Here is a 22,201-nt window from a genome sequence, read left to right as displayed (position 1 = left end):
CAGGGCAGCTGGCCCTTCCCCACAGCCCCCACCACCAGACCTGGCTTGTTACCAAGGCCCAGTCGAGGCATTCTCTGCTTTGTGGTAGCTCTTTGTTGGCCTTGAAAAGGAAAAGCACCCGGGAAGGGGCAGCCACCCCCCGCCCTTCAGCACTCCAGCCCTGCCAGAGGGCCGAGGAAGAGGGGCCCTTGCCTTCCCCCATACAGCCCCCCAGCTTGTGGCCTCCCAGCACCAGCAGTTGCAACAGGGCTTGGCTCAGCCCTGGGGGGGACACCGACAGACACGGCCCTGAGTCTGGGCAGCAGCACCAGGGGAAGAAGAGACAGGCAGCACCACAATAAAAGTACAAACAGGCTTTATTTCAGCACAGTATCCTGCAATCAAAAGTCGCTCCAGACACCAGGTTGCCCATGCCCGAGGGAGGAGGGGGCAGCCCCAAGCCAGGGCAAGGAACAACGCCAAGGTGAGGAGCAAGGATGGTGGGAGATGGGGGAGCTGAGGTGCCAGGGCTGGAGCCTTCCTCATCACCCAGAGGAGTGCAGGCTCTGCTCCCTGGCCCTGCCCAGATCCAGGGCTGGTGATTGGTTTTAGGGCAGGGTCCAGGCTGCTGGAAAGGGCCAGAACAAGCTGCAGCAAGTGCAGAAACACACCCGGCGTCACTCTGGACCCCAGCAGCGGTAGAGGGGAGAGGCAGCAGCAATGGTGGGAGGAGGGCAAGAGCAGCAGACGGGCACATGCTAGGGCCACAGGCTGCAGGACCAACACTGCCCCAGAGCAGGCAGCTCTCCCCTCCCCACCCCTGCCCCAAACCCCACAGGTGTCCCCCCACAGGCAGGTTGGGGTCAGAGTGGCCAACGGAGCCAAGAAAGAGCAAGAGGCGGCAGCTGCTGAACCATGGGAGCCCTTTTATTGCACAGCCGCACAGGGCACAGCCTCTTCCTCCAGCTAGAGGTGCAGAAATGAAACCGCCTGCCCCAGGGCTCAGCCCAACCCAGCCAGCAGGAGCACAGGGCAGGGGGGACGGGGCCCTGAGAGCAGGAGGGAGCCCCACCATGTCCCCCCTCTGCTCCCCACACAGGCCCTGCCACAGGGGCCAGGGCAGGGCTAGGGCTAGGTACTGGGCAGTTCAAGCTGGGGGCGTAAGGCGACAGAGGCCACGTACCATAGCAGAGGACTGTGCCCAGCTCAGCCAGACACTTCTGCTCCCCCGGCCCACTCCAGCCTTCACCCAACCCTCAGGCAGAGCCTATGCCAGGAGCTAACAGAACCAAGGGTACTTTTTGATCCCTTGGGCAAGCAGAAGAAGGGGTGAGAAGGAGGCATTAGACATGAGAAGGCAGCGATGGACAGGAGAGCCAGGTCAGCACGGCCATGCCGGTGCTCCAGGCACCATGATGCCTGCACAGACTGGCCCAGTCCTCTCCCCACCTCTGCAAAAGGGTATCCCCAGCTCCAAGGGGCCAGGGTGCATCTCTGCTGGGCAACGCTACCCCACATCACGTCTGTGCCAGCGAAAGCTCCTCCAGGCCTTCCTTCCCCAGCCGGTACCTGGCAAGGTCCTTGCGGGTGACCATGCCCACCACCTGCCAGGAAAGGGACAGGTTACAGCCCACACTGGCATGCAGAGCCTGGGGACAAGGGCAGCGTGTCCTGTCCCTCTCCAGCCCTGAGAAGCCTAGGCTGCCCGCACGTGGTAAGCAGGGACTCACCTCGTTGCGATTGTCCACAACCACCAGGTGCCGCAGTCCCAGGGCTCGGAAGAGCTTGAACACCCGTGGCAGAGATGCCTCCTGCAAGGTAGAGTGGGGCTGCGTGGGCTGCGGCATCCCCAGCCAGCACCCATCAACCACCCATGACACCTGGGATGCTGGGGTGTGGAGAGGTCCCTGGCAATTACCTGAGGCACAGTGTAGGGTGAGGGGTTCATGAACTCGCTGAGGTCAATCATGCACTCGCGCTCATCCTGAGAAACATGGATGGACTGGATGGGAGGGAAGCGGGGGTAGGCATCCCGAAAATCCTTCAGCTTCAGCCGCCGCTGCACCAGGCTCAGGTTGGCCCTTTCCACAAAAACCTTGGGAGGAAAGAGACTGTCGGGGACTGTCCTGCAGCACTGACAGGCACCAGGGCCAGGGCAATGCACAGGGGCAGATGAACCACCTGCAGAACAGCCTGTTTCCCATTTACTCAGGGTTTGTGAGCCCAGTGGGGTGCAGGATGATGCTGGGGTAACCCCAGCACGGCACAGCAGTCCCCACCGTCTCCTTGGGTGAGCTGAGGGAGATGACAGGGACCCTCTGCCAGCTCCACCCAAGCAAGGCAGGGAGCAAGGGGCCTGAGGCAGGGCACAAGGGCACTGGGGCTCAGACACAGCCCAAATAGCCTCCACACAGCATCACCCACCTTGTGCTTCAGCAGGACGATGAGCTGGGAACGCAGGATCAAACCCCGCAGTCCTGCGACCTGTGACAGAGCACTGTGCATGAGATGGGGCTGGGAATGAGGGGGGAAGGCAAGGGTAAGGGTCCCACACCATAGCCAGTCCTTGCATGGCCAACCCCCAGCTGTATGCCCTCGCAAGCAGCACCCACACCACCTGCGTGGCATCAGGGTTGCTCTCCACCACTGGGAAGCCATTGTGGTTGGAGGAGGTGTCGCTGAGGATGTCCACAACCGTGCCCACTCGCTCAATCCTCCGCAGGCAGGTGACAGGAGTACTCATGACCTCCCTGCAAGGAAGGCTCAGTGTGAAACACAGCCCCACGGCAGCATGCCCCAAATATCCCCCCCAATACACACGCCTCTGCAGCCCTGATGCCTCCGCTGTCCCCAAAACCTGCCAGGGACATGGGGAGGAAATCCACTGCAGGCCATGTTCCCTGCTGGGGAAGGAGCTGGGCTGGTGGCACCAGGGGACAGCAGGCTCCCAGGACCAAATTTTGTCACCACCTCCATTTCCAGCTCAGGCCAACAGTGTGGTCAAAAAGCTGCCACCCTGGGAGTCACAAGCATCCCCCAGCCCACCTACCTGGCTGTGAGGGAGTGGGATGTCACTGGGGCTTCCCAATGCAGGAAGGGCACACTCTGCAGCTGAATGTGCATGTCATAGAGCCCCTGCAACGAGAGGCAAGCCATCAGGAGAAGCCTGGTGAAACACTGAGGAGGTACAGCCAGGCAGCAGCTCACGTCTGAGAGGGAGCACACACTTCTCCTGGCCCCCTTATGGCTCCCCAGCATCACCAAAGCTGACCCACAGGCTCTCGCTATGTCCTGATGGGCACACCAGCCCTCACCTCCACAAAGTAGTCTCCTACAATCTTTGCTGTCATCAGCACGAGCATGATAGGGAAGCCATAGGTGACATTGCCTGTTGCCTCCATCATGATGACTGTGAGACTCAGTGTCATCCGCACTATCCCACCTGCAAGAGACACCCAAGGAGTTTGGGGGTTTAGGAGGGCAGGGAAATGCAGGGTGAGGAGATAGCAAAACACCTGAGGCCCCTGAGTCTCTGCATAGTGATCCAGGACTGCCCAGACAGGCAGGGGTGCCCTGGATGAGTCCAGCCCTCACTAGTGCCCCAGCGCTGCCTCTGCTTGGCAGGGTCATTAGGAAGCCGACAGCCAGGCTGAGCTTCAGCTGGGGAAGAAGCTGCAACAGGGAAGCAGGGATTGCTTTTTTCCATGCCACCTTCACCCCAACATGAGCAGGTGGTGGCCAAGACTGCGCCACAGGGAACTCACCCAGTTGTGCGGCAGCTCCCATCAGGGCATACTTCCCAGGGTCAGCCCAGATCTGAGCACAGGAGAGAGAAGGAGCCGAGTTAGCTGCTGTCTCCAGGGCATCCAGAGATAGTGATTAGTGCCCTGGCCCCCAACCCCCCCTCCAAAGTGGGGGAGAGTGCCTAAGGCTGCTGCACAGCCCAGCTTCTGGCAGGGCTCTGTTGGGACACAGGCAAGTCCAGACCCAGCTCAGGAAGGCATCAAGTGAGGAGCCAACCCTCTCCAGACTGCTGTGCCAAGCTGTTAGCCAGCTTCATGCACATTGCCTGCACATGCCACCTGCCCAGCGGCAAGGGAGGAGGAGGGCTGAGTGCCATGGCTCCCACCGCCCAACACCCCTTCCCACCGGGGACTCACTGAGCCTTTGGTTAGGTATGACAGGGAGATGCCGAAGAGCCTCCCCCAGGCAGCGCCGATCAGCAGGGAGGGGATGAAAACCCCTGCGGACACCGTGAGGCCATAGGTCCAGCAGGCCAGGAAGAAATACATCAGGGTGAACATGCCCAGTGTCATCGGGTTGTAGGAACCTGAGGTGGAGAGAGAATGTAGAGTCAGTGCTGGTCCCACAGCCCAGAGGACACTGCCATGGGCTGCAGCCATGGGAGAACAGACAGCAGCTGCCCCAGCGTGAAAGCCCCTCTCATCAGGTGCACCTTCTACCCTGGCAGCACAAGCCTTTCAGCCCCGCTCTTTAGGTTGTTTCTGTCCCCTCAAGGGCCCCACCAGCCAGTGCTATCCCAAGCCCTCCCATCCCACCGAGTCCAGCACGCGCCTTTCCTCCATCTCGTGACTCATGATGACCCATCCCCCTCCCAGCTCTGTGGTTCCCAGCCTCCCATGAGGCAGCATGATGAACTTCAAAGCCCCGAGGGACCACCAGAACTGGAGGACAAGGTCAGGAGGACAGAGGTGAGCTGGCAAGGGTCCTACTGCCAGCTTTGGGATCAACTCAGCAGAGTAGGTCCTGCAAACCCCCTCCTGTCCCACAGCTCCCACAGCTACTCCGGCCAGTCCCAGGCTGCCCCACGGCACAGGCTGTACCATCACAGCAAGACCCTGCTGTCCCCAGGACTCAGCCTATTGCTATTTTAGGACTGCTGAGCAGCTCAGTCTAGTTTAAAAGAGTACTTTGCAACCTCTCCTTCACAGAGAGGTCAATGGACTGAAGCCCTAAGCCAGGGAGGATCCAGCACTGCAGGGAGCAGCCTTGAGACACAGGATGATCGTCACTTAGCTTCAGGTGGCCAAGCTGCACTGTCTGGGCTAACTGTCTAGAAATTTGGAGCTGTCTGCTCCCTGCCCACATGGAGCTGAGCATGAAACTCAGACCAGCAGGCAGAGGGCACACTGATCTTACACTAGGACCAAGGGAAATGGGAGCGGGAACTTTGGAGCCATATTGCATTTCTCAAGCAAATCCAAACCCCAAGATCCACCTCCACAACTTGCCCAGAAGGTAAAGTCATTCTGGGGCAATAGGCCCTGCTAATTAAGAAAACAGCCAGGGACATTTCCAGGATAGACTTCAGACAGCCAGTGAGGGTCATACATGCTCCCACACAACTCACAAGCAACAGCTTGCAAACATGCACAAACAAAACCAGGTCCTTGTCCACAGGCTCCCAAGACCACAGCCCTTGGCCAAGCTCGTAGGTGCCACGAGGCGCTGCATCCATCCCTCTTCCTTCCACCACCACAGGAAAGGAGCAGGCACGGTGCTTTGCTGGATCCCATTGTGCCCTCAGGGGGCCGTGCTGATCATCCCCTGCCTCGTCCCACAAGCAGCCATGGAACAGGCTGGCCACCTCACACAAGCCCAGCCCTGCTCTGCTCATGTTCAAGGACCTGCTCGCTGGGTGCACAGACCTGGAGGGTCATGGAAGAGGTTGACGACGCTCTTCTCAGGTGTGTTGAAGAAGGCAGTGGCCATAGAGTTGTACTCTCCATCAGCACAGAAAAGCTGAGGAAGAAGAAAAGAGAGGGTCAGAAGTGGCAGATCTGGGCTGTGCTGCAGCAGGGAAGGCTGCCAGGCTCAGGGGAATGTGTCAGCGAGGCGGCAGCTCTGGGCAGCAAGCGCACCAATACTGCTTGGGTCTCCAGCTCTGCCCACAGTGGAGGGGATTGACTGGGAGGTCCAGTGCCACAAAACCCAGCAGGGTCTCATCTCCCTGCTCAGCCCTCAGCCTCTGCCCAGGCTCAGGGTGCCCCCCACTTACCTGCAGGGGATATGCCACCGTGCTCCCCTGGATGGGCTGGCAGTCTCTTGAGCAGTAAATCATGACGAACCCCACAGTCGCTGTCACTGCTGCCACCAGCATGGCCTCAACCACCTGGAGGCAGGGCCGGTGGATGTACCTGTAAAGGGAGCAGAGGAGTGAGGGTGTCACCCAGGGGTGCAAGCAGGATCACCCACAGCCTGGCTTGGCACATCACGTCAGGCATACAGACAGGCTGGCTGCCTCTGCTCCCTTCCCAGACCCTGCCAGGCTGTCCTGCACTCTGTCCTCTGGCAAAGCTGTCATGGTTACCTGGGGCAGGAGGCCAGCAGCAAGAGCAGCTTTGCCCAGCCAGCTCCAGCAGACCTGCCTGCCTCCCCCGCATGGAGCCAGGCACAGCTCCCATGGAAAGGTTGGCGTGACCTGGCTGGGGGGACAGGGCAGAACCAAGCCCAGAAAGCTGCGGCCCGTGAAGGCCCAAGAGGAGTGACGCCCTGGAAGCTGCTGCAGGCCCTTCACCACTCCACCTCCATAGGTCACCCCTCCCTGAGGCCACAAGGCTGGTCCTGGTGTATGAAAAGCTGGTGACAAGTATTATCTGTGCCAGACTGGGCTCGGATGGCTTTAGCAGCTCCCTCCATTCTCTTGTGACTCTCAGAAGCACATAACAGTCAGGTCTGTGCAGTGTTTGCACTCCTTTGGGCCCTCAAGTCACTGAAGCGAAATACTTAGCAGGGTCAGAGCAACGGTAGGATGCTGTGGGTCACAGCCTTGACTGCAGGCAGCGAGAGGCACGTGGCATCTTTGCCTCCCAGCTTCCAGGGGCTGCTGTTTCTCACGTTAAGTGTGAGATTACAGCCTTGCGCTGGCTGGGCATGGTGCTCTGAGGGAGTGCAGGATGTGCCAGCCAACCCATGCCAATCCCCTTAGTTACCCATGAGCTCTTACCTGATCCGGAACATCGTTAACCAGTAATTGAGGGCATTGAACAGGGCCCCGAGGATCCCGCCTGTGAATGCAAAAAAGCTGTGAATGAAAAGCTCAGCATGAAGGTCGCAGGCTGTCCTATGGCTGCCCAGGACACAAGGAACCTGTGAATCACAGGGAGACATCAACAACCCATCCAGCATGACCAGCAGTCCTGGGACATGTGGACACTGTCCCTGCAGAGACAGCTAGGACCTGACACCAAGAGGAGCCAAGCACCAGCAGCAGAGTGGCCAGGGACCAGTGTCACAGCCCTGGCACTCGGGAAACAAGGGACTGGCCAACTCCGCAGGGATAAGAGCAGCTCATTTGAAAGCAAGGGCTGCCCATGACTGCCATGCACTGACCCCACTCAATTACTTTAATCCATGTACTGCAAAAGGGCTCGCCTTTGCTGCAAGGGTAAGGGTTGGGCTAGAATCCAGCTCTCATCCCCTTGTAAGCCCCACAGCCTCTGCTCCAGAGTAATGGATTTCACATTCTCCCCAGGAAACTGGATCCCAAAGCTTTTCAGACCCAGACAGAACAGAGGAAATTATTCAGACTGATCAAATTGAAATAGCAGCACTCTCTTACCAACCACTCCCATAAAGATGAAGATAGGAATTTCCTGGATCGTGTATCCCATTTTCTGCAAGCAAGAAAGAAACGGGTTTCAGATCTCCTGGCCCATCTGCAGCCCTGCAGCCGGTCACTGTCTGCTGGGACAGCACAAGCCTGTGCTGGTGAGCGGCTCCCAGAGCTGCCACAACATCTCTTCTGGACACCCTGCAGCCCCCAGACCCAGCAATGGCTGCAGAAAAGCCTTTTGCTGGGATTGGTGGAGCTGGGATCTGGCCAGACCCCACAGCCTGCTTGGGCAGAGCCTGCCTCAGCCCCTGGGTGATGTTTTAAGACAGACTGGTGACCCCAAGCTGCCATGGGTTGCTTCTAACCCCCCCAAACAGAGCCCTACATGGGGAATATCTGTGCCATACCTCATTATCAAACCTGCCAAAGTTGATGAGCCCAGGGCTGGAGAGATCCCAAGCATTGCCGTGGTAAACACTCAGGACAGAGTTGAGAGTAAACGTAGAGATCATGGAGGCAAAGAACTGGAAGGAGATGCAGCCCAGAGTCACTGCCAGATGCCTCCAGCCCTGCTCCCTTACCATTTGCCCCCCGCACTACCTCGAACCGCCCCCTCCTAGGCCCTTGGATAGGGCTTGGTACCCACGGTATGGTGGGGACAAGAAGCCACATTCCCTGTAGCAGCACTCTGGACAGCTTACACCAACCAGGGGCTTGCTCCTCCTTTCACCTTTCCATTGCCCAGGAGCACAGCCCAAGGCTGCTCCCTTAGAAAGTAGTTGGCAGCAAGATGTTGCTCAGCCAGGTCCAAATTCAGCCCCTGACGACCAGGGCACAGAAGGGGACCTGAGATAATGTTCCCTGGGATGTGTTACACATGGCTGCCCGCTGGGGCAGAGATGGCAGGAGGCCTGGGGCTGTGGGGCATCGGGAAAAGGCAATGCATCACACCAGAACTGTCAGCCCTCAATTTACTGCTCTTGCTTTCCAGCACTTACGATTCTCCACGTCAGGAACTGGTTCCAGAAGGAAGCTCCTTCCTCCAAGCTGAAGAGAACACCCCCTGCAAATGCAAGGCACAAACACCTTCACAAGGGGCACGTGCCACAGACCCTTGGCTCACAGCACCAGCTGAGGCACCCAAATTCATCCCAGCCCACTTGCCCCACACTGCCCCGGACCTCACAGGCTCCAGCGAAGGGACCAGCAAGCCCACCAAGCCATCAGTCATGTACTGGTCGCAGTGACTGCCCTCCTCCATTGCAGGGAGGCAACATTTGGGATCAGAGACAGATGACCCCCCTCTTGTCTTCCCAAGACCTGCGTGGCATGGCAGGACAGCTTGGAGCTGGGCTGGGCACTTTGCAGGAGAGGTTCTGTAGTACCCTAGGCAGATCCTGGCAGCTGTGTGCATGCAAGTGGGAGCAACCTCCTAATGAGACCCACGTGCAGGTATACCACTCAGCATCAGAAAGCTAAGATACATACCCACAGGGGCACCAAACGCAGCTGAGACACCAGCAGCAGCTCCAGCCGAGACAAAGTCCCTCTTTTCCGTGTCTCTGCGGAAGTACTCAAAGATCTGAAATACCGAAGCGAAAGCAGGTTTAGGGCTGGCCACAGGCCTGAGTTTAGGGGAAACACAGGGTATGTCATATATGACCCCAAGTCACCAGCGTGACCCTGAGGAACAGCCCGGTTTGGGCACAGGAGGGTCACCTGCAGTTCAGCCCCTCAGCACCAACCTTGAAGTCTCGCTTTAAAGATGTGGATCTTCCCTGGGAGATCCCAGCAGCAATCACCGCTCCAGAGTGAATCATGGGTCCTTCCTACAGGCAGGAGAGCAGAGTCAGATCAGAGAAGGAAGAACCCCAGGGACAGTCAGGGATGGTTGAATGTCGCATACCAGGTTGCAGCCCTGAAGAAGGTGGCCAGGAGGATTTTCCTCTGGGAAGCAGACCTTGCCATTTTCCCCCTTAAAACCTCGTTCTAGCAAGCAGCTCCTGTGGCCACCTCCTCTTCCCAACAGCGCTCTCTCCAGCCAAGGAGACAGGGGCTTCTCTTGCCTGCCTTCAATCCCAGCAAGCTAGAAAGGTCCCAACAGGGCACCCAGGTCTCCCCCATCTAACATTTGCAGGGACAACCACCGATGGATGTAGGCTGCTGCTCTCCTGCCCTCAGCTGAGCCACACACAGGCTGGCTCGGTGGCACCACACACCCTGGGGGCCGGCACTACGTGCCCTGGGGGCTCCCCAAACCTGGCCATGCCATAGTCACCTTGGCCAGCACACCAGGGAATAAAACTGGGAAGTCTCTGCAGGGCAGGGCTGGTGACGGGCTGCGGCACATGTGCCAGCAGTGGGTAACAACATGCTAGCATCGTGCCAGGGAGCGCTTTGTGCACATCACCTTCCCAACGGCCAGGCCGCCGACCACCGAGAGGATGACTCCGCAGACTTTGATTACCAGGGTCTGCAAAACAGAGACGACAAGCACAGCACATCACATGGGTGGCACAAGGATCATGACTGCAACAACCACGGGGGACACGGACCCAGCCAGCCACAGGGGCAGGAGCCAGTGACCCTGGTGAACTTGTGATTCTCAGCCCTCCGTTGTGCAATGGGGTTGGCCAACTTGCTTCTTGGCCAGAACAAAAAAATTACTTAAGGCTGCTCTTCCCAGTGCAAGCTGCCGATCCCAGGGCAGGACATTTAACTGCCTGACACCGGGGGGAACAGATACGGAGCTGGGCAGTGCAGCAGGGTGGTCAGGAGCTCGTACCAGCTCCTCCTCTGCCGCAGCACAGGCAGGGACCACCCCATCAGGACAAAACACGCCCGGGCCAGCCCAGTGGAGGGGGCCCCATCACAGGCAGAAGACATGCATCCCACCACCTCCCGCTTCCTACCTTGAGGCGAACAACGTGCGGGATCTTCACGCCATTGAGATAGCATTTGATCTGGGGAATGCCGCTGCCAGCTGCGACGGGCTGCAGGGAGCAGGGAGAACACGAGTGGCTGCCATGTACAGGATGGGGACACGCTGGCCACCTTACCCCTGTCTCTCAGCACAGGGCACACCAAGGACACCCTTGGGTAAGCTCAGAGATGAGGCCAAAGCCTATCTACAGGCTCTGGAGGTGGGCTAGAGGGAGGCACCCACTGCCTCTAAGGGAAAATATGGCAGGGAGGCTGGGTTCTGGGTTCTTGGAGGACACTAGGGTGTTCCCACCACCATGCCATGGCAAGAGGCCCATTGCTGCAGAAGGCTCACACTTGGTGGCCAGGGAGAGCAAGTGTAAAGCCACAAGGAAGACACTGCTGACTCAGAGTGGCCCATAGGGAGCCATCCCCCCCTCCCAGCCATAACCAGCCCCAGTCTCTGGCTTGTCCCCCAGACCATGTCCCCGAGGCATCCAATCAGCCTGCTCTCTGCTGGCACTCACGTAGCCCCAATGTGGAGAGGCCAGGCCAGGGCCAAGGCTTGCAAGAGCTGCGCCTGTGCCCAAGGCTAGAGCACACCCTCTGCCCCAGGCTGCAGCTGCCAGCGAAGGCCGGCACGTCCCATCAGTCTGATGAACCCAGAGAAACTCGACAGCACAGCTGGAGCCAATGCCGAGGAACTGGGGCTACCAAGAGCCAATTTGGCAGAAGTATATTTGCTATTACACAAATTTGCATGTTTTCTGGAGACACGATCCTGCTTCCCCCATGTAAAGAGCCAGGGCAGGAGGTACAGGGATACCCCAACCCAGACCAGTTCCAAACACTTACCTCTATGAAAGCAACAATCACGGAGCCCACCATCACCACGCTGGCATTCAGGGTGGCCCAGAGCAACAGGGAGAAAGACAGGCCCCCTTTCTCTGTGAACTTGTCGATGTCTGGGGAAGCAGCTCAAGGAAAGGCAAGTATTGGTTGGGTACCATCCCTCCCACTGCGATAATGCATTGATAAAACGCTTCTTCAGCTATGGCAGCGCAGCAGATCCTGTGCTCTTAGGGCAGCCTGGGCTGCTGCAAGGAGCCTCCACCGTTACAGCAGTGCCCAGCCACAGCTCAGCCCCACAGAGCAGCCGGGCACTTGGCAGCACCTTGGGCGGCAGGGTCTGTGCCAACAAACCCAGGCAAGGAAGCGCTGCCATCTCCCCCAGCACCCCTCTCAAGGCTACCAAGAGCAGAGATCCCACAGTTCCCAGCTGGCTGGTGGCCACAGCTCCATGGGAGGATACTGCCCTTCACCACCCGGTATTTCAGCCCAGCCAGGTTCTCCACCACGATATCAATAAAGCAGGCGACGAGGCCGGTAAGGATGCCGATCATGGCACAGATGACCCAGCGCTTTATCTCCACCGTCCGGAAAGCCTGAGGGGTAGACAGCCGTCAGACCCTGCTGCCACCCAGCCCAGCCCCTGCCAGCATTGAGGGGACTCAAACCCACCTGGCCACCTTCCCCAACACAGCCCTAAGCCTGGGCAGCTCCAAGGAGAGCTGCCCAGGGAAAACCAATTCTGGCTGGCCCAGGATCGCAAAGTCCCTGTGTGGGATCCCTAACAGCAGATGTGCTTTCCCAGCTTGCCTGCCTCCATCAGGCCCTTCCTGTTGGGCTTCTTGCTGTGGCACTGACTCCCAAAGCCCCCAGGGCAGATGCTTCACATGGTTCCAGAAGGCCCTCTGCTCAGGGACCTGCCCTGTGCTGCCCAGCAATGCCACCATGCACACCCAGGCTAGCTCCCATTCAAACCATCCTATGCTGGGTCCTTGGTCCTGAGGTTTCACAGCTTTTCACAAACTGGTCAGAGCCCATAAACCCACCCCAGCTCAAGCGCTGCTTTAAGCACAACCTCCCCCATCACAGAGAAGCCTCCCAGCAGCCAGGCAGGAGGAACAGCTTCCCTGGGCCATCCTGGCTGCGGGGACAGTGGGCAGCCAGGTCACAGCAAGACTCACTGTGTGGTTTATCCTCCTCTCCTCCTCCAGGAACAGCTGGTTTTCACTGTTGTCATAGTCCAAGCTCTAGTTCAGGAAAGGGAGATGTTGTTACCATCTAGCAGAGGGGAAGAGATTCCACACCCCTGTATCATTTTCCTCCCTCAATCTTGCTCCTTCCCCATTGAAACCCCCCTAGATGGGCAGCCATGAGTCCCTGCCCCAGGTACCTTACCTGCTGCATCCCAGGGAGCAGAGCCGAGATGGGGGAGATGGGCACTTACCTCATACTTGAGCGACAGGAGCTTCTCATTGTGGGGGATCTCATTGGGATACTGCCGAGGGAGCTCCGTCTCCTGCAGGACATGATGTATGAGTTAGGATGGCCAGGCCCAAGTCCAACCCTCTCCTCTGCTGCATAACTGCTGGTTTAACACTAGTTTTTACACTCAGGAGAGGCAGTGAGGACTGCAGAGTGCAAGCTGCCTGGCAGGCTGGGATCTGCAATGATTTTCCACCAGTTGGTGGATGTATGGGATTTAAGCTGGAACAGGCAGTTGGGTGTGCACTCTCACCCACTGCCTCTCCACCTCCGGGCAGGACATTTCCCCATGAGCAGATGAGGGGTTTGCCCGGCTGGGTACCACGCTGCCATGTTGATCCGGCGTTGCCTCCAAGCGGCTCCGTGCTCCGGCTGAGGGCAACCTTTCATCTTGGCAGGAAATTCCTTCGGCCAAAAGCAAGGAGCTATTTCAAGCAGGCTCACGTTTTTGGGCAGAAACCAAATTCTGTTTCCCAAACGCCTTTGACCGTGCAAGCTATTCCCAGCTCCAAATTAGGGCATTTACCAAGGATGCTGTAAGGGCCCCCGGGACAGCAGCACCCCGCACCCTTCCCCAGCCCCACGTTACAGCTACAGCCAAAGCAGGCCCAGCTTGTCCTCTGAGGCGCCAGATTAAGACATATTCCTTCCCATTTAAGAATTCCACAAGAAATATTTAGCAAAAGTTGTCTTCTCGTTTGTTCTTCCTACAGCTCTGGAGCTGAGGCAGAAGCATCTGGGGAAGAAAAACTTTTTGGGGATGGGGGGGGGAAATAATTTGAAATCTGAGAGTTTTTGCAAGATGCCCCCTCTGCCACCAGCCCTGTCCCCAGGGCTGAGATGTTCTCCCCCCCAGCTGTCGTCACACTGCTTGTCCCCTCCCCTGCCTTCACGCGGAGCTGGGCAGCAGGCAAGAGAAGCAGCTTTAAGGACCTCTCATGGCAACAAGGAAGAAATCCCTTCCCACCCCATCCGCTTGTGCATTTGCTCCCACGGGAGGAAGGTCTGTGCCGGCGGGCTGGTGCTGCTGCCCAGAGAGATGCAGGGGACCACGATGTCCTTGGGCCAGTGCTGTGACTAAGGGGAAGCAGCGACAGTCGAGGCAGAGCAGCAGGCAGCCCATGCCACAAAGGTCACGCAGCCCAGCAGGAAGCACTGGAGCCCTCGTGGGACAAGCAGGATGTGAGTGGGGGGAACAAAAACAGCCGTTAGTGCTGTTAGTGGAAGGCGGCAAGGGGTCTCGGTAGTGGTGGGCCCCTTTCTGTGCCACTCACCAGCTCACGGACATCCTCGTTGAGGTCCACATTGCTCAGCTGCCCGATGCGCAGGAAGGAGGAAGGAGTGAGCTGAGGAGAGAAGGGAAAAACGGGGTCAATTCCTGAATGCACTGCAAGCCTTGGCAGAAGGCAGAAGCAAGCACGCGGGTGCCTGCCCACAGCCCAAGCCCCCCAAAGCGCAGCACCCACAGAGGACTGCTCTCGGAGGACACACTGAGGAGGTGGGACCCACCACCCCAGAGGGAGCTCGAAGCAGCAGCAGCCTGCCAGGGTTTGGGCAAGCCACTCTAAGCTGTTAGCTGGCAGAGCTGGCTCACCCAGGAAAGGTGCCAGCCAGCAGTGGCTCCTCCAGGACTGGCAGCCAGCAGCCCCGAGAGGTGGCGAGAGTCACCAACAGCCTCTGGCCGACAAGTGCAGTACCCCAATGCAGCAGCCATGCAACCAGCAAACCCATGCTGAGTTGCACGTTCCACGCTCCCTTGGAGCTGGGCAGGGACAGACCCCCCAAACAGAAAACGCCATCTCCACAGTCACAAGCACACCAAGACATGCCGGGGCCATCCCCCCCAGCTCGCACGCCCAGCCAGCAATAAGGGATGGCCAAGGGCACATTTGGCTCTGCCATCTGCTCCACGGGAGCAGTTCCCAGCCAGGGAGATGAGCATGTCGGTGTGTTTGTCTCCCTCCGAGCAGCCAGGACCGGAGCGATGGCTGGGCTGGCTGCCAGCCAGCACACACAAGAGGAAGCGGGGCACGCAGCCTCAGGGACACCGGCGCCTCTCCGAGCCGGCCCCACTGCGATGCTGGGAAGGAGCATTTGCATCTCCCTCTGGAGAGCAGGTTCTCCTTTCGGTGGTGACCACTCGGGCTCGTTACTGGCAGTGCAATTGCATAACATGGGAGTTTTTTGGACTATCTGGGGCACCTCTCACCTCCTGGCTGATGCAGGCAAGGGCTTGGGCTGCAGCTGAGCCAGCCTCTAGCTGGGCAGTGCCGTGAGGGGATGCAGCACAACCAGGCAAGCTGCCGTCACCCCTCTGCCATTGTGAAACACAGGGACGCGAGCAGCACTGTCACTAAGTACAGCCCAAACATCATTTCTCAACATTAAGATCTTCCCCTCCAGAGCCTCATCCCTCCCCAGCTGCCAGGCTAAAGGACTGGAGAATAAAAGGGGAATGGCAAGCAACAGCAGGGCCCTGGCATTTCGGTGTCTCTCTGCTAGCAAGCCGACAGATCCGAGATCGAGCCCCTGCTGCTTTAATCCCCACCGATCCAGTCCGGAACGTGCAGGCCAGAGCAGCCGGGAGCCACACACGTCACTGCAGACAAAGAATATATCCCTTTGTGTTTGCAGCCTGACCTATTTTCCCATTTCTCCGTCTTCTCCACGTTCTCATTCACTCCCTGACCTGTAGGCAGGTTTCGCCCCAGCTTCTCAAACCCTCTTCAGCCCCCTTTTGTCCCCAGCAGCCTGAGCTCACAGGAAGGGCTGAGCACAAAATGCTCCATGCAGCTGGTTTTGGACACTGGTTTGGTGAAAGCAGCCTAGTCTTTGGTTCTGGTCCGTGATGGCTCCAGGTGGACCCTTCTCCTGACAGTCAGAGCAGACCACTGCAGGCTCCTACGAACTGTGCACACCCAAAGCTGTCACCTCCCTGGGGGGACATGGATGGGAACTTACGCTGAGTCACAAGCTGGAGGCAGGAACTGCCCGTTTCAGTGCCCACTGGTGCCCAGCTGCTCTGGTGGCAGGCAGAGGTCCCAGCGGGGTCCCCACCATCCTGGGGAGGGGGGAAGGACATGGTCCTTGCCCTGGGAAAGACAAAGCTGATACCTTGCAAGTGAACCAACGTCCAGCTGGCTTCATGAAGCACAAAGATTTAAGGCTCCCATTAGATGCCACACATCCAGGGCAAGATCAAGGCAATGAGATGGAAATGGTCACTCATGCCATTGTCCCCTGCTCAGACATGGGCTCAGACCTCAGGCACCAACACCTCAGACAGGACCAGTCCTTTGGGGAAATTCTCCTTCTGCTAGCCATGGGGGTCTGCAGAAAGACCAAACGTGGCTGAACTGGTGACATCCCCCAGACACCCCTTCCGTATGGAGCAAGTGGCTAGGGCACGGCAGTTCCAATCCCAATGGATTAGGCAGCAGCAGAACCCAAGCACAGATGAAAGGAAAGGAATTGCAGTTGAACCTGAAGCTGAACTTTGTTAGACAAACAGCATGTTTTTAATATGCCCCACACCTCCTCCCCCTAAGTCCTGGCATCCCTCCGGCATCCAGATGGGCTGAGCCGCTCTGCGAGTGGAGGGCTGGCTCCTGTCTCACCCGGCACAGGAATCACATGCCAGGAGGACAGGAAAAAAGCTACTTCCACAAGTGCCCAACTTTTATAAGAGTGACAAGGGGGATTCAGGCAGCCAGGAGCCAAGACAGAAGGTTGGTTGTGCACAGCTCAAAGATTCACCGAGCACATAGACAGCGCTACCCTCCTTTGGATGTTTCTCAAACTCAGGCCAAGACAGCTGCTGATCTCGGGTACATATGATGTTAGTGTGACCGTGGTACGATTATCTCCACATAACAACATGCATTGTTGCCAAAACCCAGAAGACACAGATGAGTTAACAGCTCTCCGGTCCCAGGAGAGGCTCTTGGACCAGCTGAGCCTGCCTCCAACTGCAGCACATGAACAGCAATGGCACCCAGCCCTCAGCACCTGCCCCATTTCAGTGGTAAAGCTAATTCCTTACCCATTTTGAGCTCTGCAAAGAGATGCCTGGAGCCTTGATCTGGACCAAAACTGCTTAACATCTTTGTCAGCAGGGTAGTTGGTATGCTGGCAGGCAGGGATGCCCTTAGAGGGACCTCACCAGGCTGTAGGAAAGCCCCCAAAGTTTAGCAGAGGCAAATAGAAAGCCCTGCACCTCGGATGGATGTGCCCCAGTGGTTAGAAAGCAGCTTTGTTGAAAAAGTCTCGCAGCAAGCTGGTGAAGAAGTTGAAGAGGAGTCAGTGGCACAAACCTGCAGTGGAGGTGGTTGACCACCTCCTGGATGGTGCAAGACCACAGCCAAGAGGTCCAGGGAAGAGATGCCGTGCCTCTGCCTGGCACATGCAATAGCACACCTGGGACTTGGCATCCAGTTTGGGCTTCCTGGGACAAGAAAGGCATGGAGACACAGGAGCAAGTCCAGCAAGAGAGTCAGGGTCTGGAGCACATGGGTAAGATGTACAAGGAAAGCTGGTGCTTCTCAGAGAGATCCTCTTGCCATCTCCGGACACCTAACAAGAGGTTATATAGAAGATGGAGCCAGTCTTTCCTTGAAGCTTCGCACTGATGGGACAAGAAGCAGCAGACGAAGCTGCAGCAAGGGAACTTCTGCTTAGATATCAGAGACAAATGTTCACCCTGAGGGTGGCGACACACTGAATGTGGAGCCAGAAAGGGTGCAGAGTCTCTGTTCTTGGGAGTACCCAAATCTCCACCAGACATGGACCTGAGTGAACTGGTCTAAGGAATCCGCTCTTAGCAGGGGCTGGGCTAGACACCTCCTGAGGCCCCTTCCCCCTTCATCACGCTGCCACCCACACCAGCACTGCTCTGAGCAGGCGAGAGCAAGTTCAGGATCAATCTCAACAAGAAAAAAATCCGGCAGATCTCAGCCACAGTCTTCTACTCATGCCCCAGAAGGATCATCTCCAAGGTCGGGCAGTGGCAGCTGAATGCAGATACCAGCACCAGCCTGAAGCATTGCAGGTCAGGGTGGGAGACAGCAGACTGCTGCCAGTGTCCTCATTTGACAAAGGTGACAAGAAGCCACACTGCTATACCTGATGCCACAGCAGTGTTTTACCTCCAAGCAGAGCAGTCAAAGAGCAATCCCTGTTTGTGAATAGCAAAACGACTTCAGTCGAGACTAAAATACCACAGAACCAATCCACACTGTGTGCATGGTGACCTAGCAGTGCTTTCCAAATGTTGCTCTGAAGAACTGTAAATAGGGAGCGTTTGACTGCTCCACAGCCCAGTTCCACAGAGATGAGCCAGAAAAGCCACTCCCTGCAGGACATCACTCACCCCCAGCGACCACCACCTGGCATGAAGACACCCCACCATACGCTGCCCCTTATCACCATCCTGCTGCTCACTAACGAACTGGAAGCACGTGGTTTTCTGTTATCAATGAGATAAAGCACGGCGCAGACCACATCAGGAGCCCACAGCAGTATTGCAGAAGCAGCGGCAGGGAAGGAAGAGGACTCCCAGCCCCCAGAGCCCTCTTGGCTCCAGTGCGCTCTGCAACGGAGCCCCCGCTACCTGCTTGGGTGGGAAGAATGGCTCCAGGCTGCAAGGCTGCATCACCGGGTGGTTCACTGGCAGGGGAAACCCTGTCACCAGCTATGGCAGTGCATGGGGGAGATGAGCTGCAGGGCTTTTGAAATCCCCCTCCTCTGACACACACGCAGAGCTGTAACAGGCTTCAAACCAACACAGCCATCATCCCTGAAATGCACCACACCAGGAGACAACAAGGCTCCTCACCTCCAGGCCCATAAGGTGGGAGAAAGCGTCCAGACTCTCCCTGTAGTGTCACCACTCAGCTACGATTTTGCTTCCAGCCTTCTGCTGCCACTTCAGGGCACAGTTGCTCCTTGCCCCAGGAGACGCCGTTATTGTCCTGGCCCACCTGCCTTTCTCTGGGCACTTTGTCCCATGTGGGCCCTCTGCAGAGGAGCAGCGCAAGGTTAAAGCGCTGCTGCAGTCCCCGACGATGTGAACACCCAGAAGAAGGGACTGGACTTGCTACAACCCCTCTGCTTGGGGAAGCTCCTGCCACCACCCGAGGGCAGTGGCTTTCCAGGGAGGCCAGCTCCAGGCTCCTCGCAGCAGGCGGGCAGGGGACAGGCAGCCTCTCTGCCAGCACCCAGCAGACACGCAACCTGCAGCCCATCCGTCAGGAATCGGGGCTCACCCAGCGGACTTCTCTTTTTCTCCCTCCCCCACCAAGATTTTCCGATTGCAGCAAGTGCGGCAGCCCTCCGGCATTGCCAGCCAGCCACAAAGGCTGCATTTTGCACCCTGTTACTTAAAGTAAAAGAAAACAAGACCAACAACCTCTAGAGAAACAGAACAAACACAGGGGTTAAGAAGGATGAGCCACTCAGCAGCTGCAGCAGCCTGGTCCACATTTAGGTGACCACCTGCCCACACCCACTGTTCCAGGCACCCTCTGGAGCAGGAGAATTATACCAATCCCAAAGTCAAGGCATTTTAGCACAAACACAGAGCATATCTTCGATGGGTAGCAAAGGAAAAGTGTTCTCTTTCAAAAAATGCCTAATGATGGAAATCCACTGCTCTTACTAAAATTGTCCACCCACTTTTCAGCCTGAGAACTGACATGCATGGCTCAAGAATGTGGGAAAGGGGCAGCCCGTGGCAGGCGTGATGGTCAGACACACAGGCAGCCTCTCGCTTCTTGATATACTCGAGGCACTAGAAAGTCCTGGTGAGAGGACAAATGCTCAGTCAGCTCCAGAGCAGTGCTCAGCTGGCTCCAAAACCAGAGAAGACCTCAGGCACAACCCTGTAGCATCCCCTCTATGGTCACAGGCATGTTTATCCAGCTCCTCCTCACCTCCCACCCAGAAGCGCTCAATCTCAGTCTCTTGCAGGAGTTGGTTGGGGAACTACAGACCTGTGTTTCCTTTTGTCACTTTAAGATCATTTCCATTGAACAAGCATCTGAGAAAGGAAAGAAGCTCCATTGGGGACATTTTTATTGTATTACCACAACCCAAGTTTAAGTCTATTGTGAGCTAAGCAGCTCCAGTCTCTCTGTTTCTCTGCCAAAGCTGTCCTGCCTTCCCACCTCAATCAATACGACTATACAGCATCTAGATCAAAGGACTGTCCGAGGGAGAGAAGCAGCTGCCCTACACAGAAAGGCAACCCCAGCACTACTGTGACAACCCAGCCACCACTGCCAGGTTGGTGCCACTGGCAGGGGTACCCGTGGTCCGGGCAGCGGTGGGTTCAGAGCTCCAGCAAGGTACTCGCTCTCCTCCTTTGCCAAGGAAAACACCACGTAGCACCTTGTCACCAGCCAGGGCCCGAGCTGTCTGTGCTGTGAAGTGACAATAAATCAGATTGGCAGTGCCAGGTCTCCACCACCAACTGCCCCTGCTGTAGGGTGGCTCAGGCATTTCTTTCAAGCCACCAGGAACACCCTTTCCTAACTGACCTGCAGCCACGAGATCTGGTTAATCCCTATTTTAACACCCTTCAGACCTGCAGAATTCACCACGTGGTCTTTAAAGACAACCCGTGCTGTAAATACACAGGGTCCCGTTGTACCAGCTGGGAAGATTATTTTTATTTTTTACACCAGAACAGCTGCAATGGCGCAGACAACTTCTTCCAGCCACCATGCCCCGCTCCCGTAGCACCACGCTAGGCACTTCCAGTCTAACAAACCCTGCATTTTCCTCTAATTAGCCAGCTGTTCTGACTTGCCCAGGAGCAGGGCAGCATAGAATCACGCTCAGTGAGACATCCCTGCTAACAGCTGCCAAAGGCTGGCACCACTCCTCCCTATCTAAGCTCAAGTCTCCCAGCAAACTCTTCACAGGAGATTCAAGGACATCACCCAGAAGCACCCCCTCTCTCACCTGGTGCTGGCACAGAAGTGCCCTGTGGACCCAGAGTGACATCCCGCCCAGACCATGACCCTCGCCTGGCATGGCCTGCCCAGCCACAGCTTTGCTCTGTAACAGGCACCAAGTGCCTTGGCCAGAGCCACGGCGTACTTCAGTTAACTGCACTGCATGTGGAGGAGAGACTGCTAGGCAGACTGCCCAAGTAACAGCCTCAAGGTACACTGGAGAGAAGTTTCTCTTCAGTTAATTACCCAAGATTAATTTGCAAGAAGGAATTGGCCTCCCTGTGTTTGTAACACAGCCCACCCTGGACTTGCTTTTTGCCAGCGTAGTTCCATCCGTACTGCACGATGTCTACCACCACGCCAGCGTTAGAGGTCGGCGTGTTTGAGCCCGACCTGTTGGCTTGGGCAGCAGCCACCTGCCAGGCAAGGGACTCTCTCACAGAACAATGTTTTTAGTAGGAAGGAAGAGGGCAGCCCCAGCAGGCAGGAGCAGGCCCCTGCTCAGCACGAGGTCCTGCTGGCAGGGACGGCTGAGGAGCAAGCAGGAGCTGGCCCCGTGGAGCTGCGGCAGGGTCCTGGCGGGGCACCGGCATCGTCGTGTGCCAGCACCTCGTGATGGGAGCCGGCCTTGGCAGGACTGCCCCGCTGCACAGCGGGAGCTAGGCAGTGAGTCAGTCCCCACGCTCAGTTTTTCCCCCACGAGTGATCCGAGGGCCCGTGGCTCCCTCCCGGCTTCTCCCCACGCCGGGCCCTGCCAGGTTCTGCTTTCCCCGGCTTGGGGGAGCCCGGAGGAGCCCCAACCTCCCCCTGGGGCTGCTCAGGGAGCAGAGCCCCGATACCCCGCGGCTCCCAGCCGGCAGCTGCCGCCCAGCCCCGGGGCAACGAACACGGTTAAACGCTACAAGGGAGGGGGACGCGGACACGACCCCAACCGCCGGCCCCAGCCCCCCTCCGGCGGCCTCTCGGCGCAGGGAGGCCCGGGAGGGGGCAGATCCCCCCCTCCCACCCCGGTGCGCCGGTACCCACCTGCCGGGTGCCGGCCGCCGCCCCGGGACCGGTGCCGTTGAGTAGCGGGGTGGTCTCGCCCACGCGCTCGTCGTCATCGTCGTCGCGATCGCGACCGGACCAGGACACCTTCTTGGCGACGTTGGCCATGCGGGGGGAGGGGAAGGGGGGGGGGAGGGATGACGGCGGCAGCAGCACGCACCTCCGCCGGCCCCTGCCTCACCGGTCGGTCATGTGACCGCGCCGCCACCGCCCTCACGTGAGCGCTACGGCGGCCGGCGGGGGCCGCCCTGCCCCGCGGCACCATGGGAGTTGTAGTCCCGTCTGCAGGACCCCCGCGCCCCTCCCCGGGAGAAGGGACCGGAGCGCGTCCCCCGAGGAGGCTGCGGGACGGGACGGGGACGGGCTCTGCCGCGCTGGGGCCTGACAGCGG

General features: G+C 58.0%; 1 protein-coding gene across 2 annotated transcripts; it reads right to left on the bottom strand.

Moving 5' to 3' along the window:
- Nucleotides 1-338: 338 nt before the first annotated feature.
- Nucleotides 339-21,995, bottom strand: CLCN7 (chloride voltage-gated channel 7). Of its 2 annotated transcripts, XM_049791329.1 has the most exons (25): nucleotides 21,790-21,995; nucleotides 14,083-14,154; nucleotides 12,771-12,842; nucleotides 12,508-12,573; nucleotides 11,790-11,922; nucleotides 11,333-11,442; nucleotides 10,468-10,548; nucleotides 9,966-10,028; nucleotides 9,301-9,384; nucleotides 9,044-9,137; nucleotides 8,554-8,618; nucleotides 7,963-8,079; nucleotides 7,562-7,616; nucleotides 6,947-7,007; nucleotides 5,999-6,137; nucleotides 5,649-5,742; nucleotides 4,140-4,309; nucleotides 3,744-3,795; nucleotides 3,294-3,421; nucleotides 3,029-3,114; nucleotides 2,597-2,729; nucleotides 2,404-2,463; nucleotides 1,898-2,074; nucleotides 1,710-1,790; nucleotides 339-1,583 (listed from the first exon to the last, which is right to left on the bottom strand). In XM_049791329.1, exons 1-25 carry the CDS (start codon nucleotides 21,916-21,918, stop codon nucleotides 1,497-1,499), a joined length of 2,409 nt encoding a protein of 802 aa, XP_049647286.1. In that variant the 5' UTR covers nucleotides 21,919-21,995; the 3' UTR covers nucleotides 339-1,496. The 2 variants fall into 2 exon arrangements, with proteins under 2 accessions (XP_049647286.1, XP_049647287.1); XM_049791330.1 differs by lacking the exon at nucleotides 7,963-8,079.
- Nucleotides 21,996-22,201: the final 206 nt, after the last annotated feature.

The sequence above is a fragment of the Accipiter gentilis genome, chromosome 33, assembly GCF_929443795.1.
Source record: "Accipiter gentilis chromosome 33, bAccGen1.1, whole genome shotgun sequence".
NCBI classification, from domain to species: domain Eukaryota; kingdom Metazoa; phylum Chordata; class Aves; order Accipitriformes; family Accipitridae; genus Astur; species Astur gentilis.
Note: the sequence above shows the minus strand (reverse complement) of the source record. Positions and strands in the feature narration are given on the sequence as shown.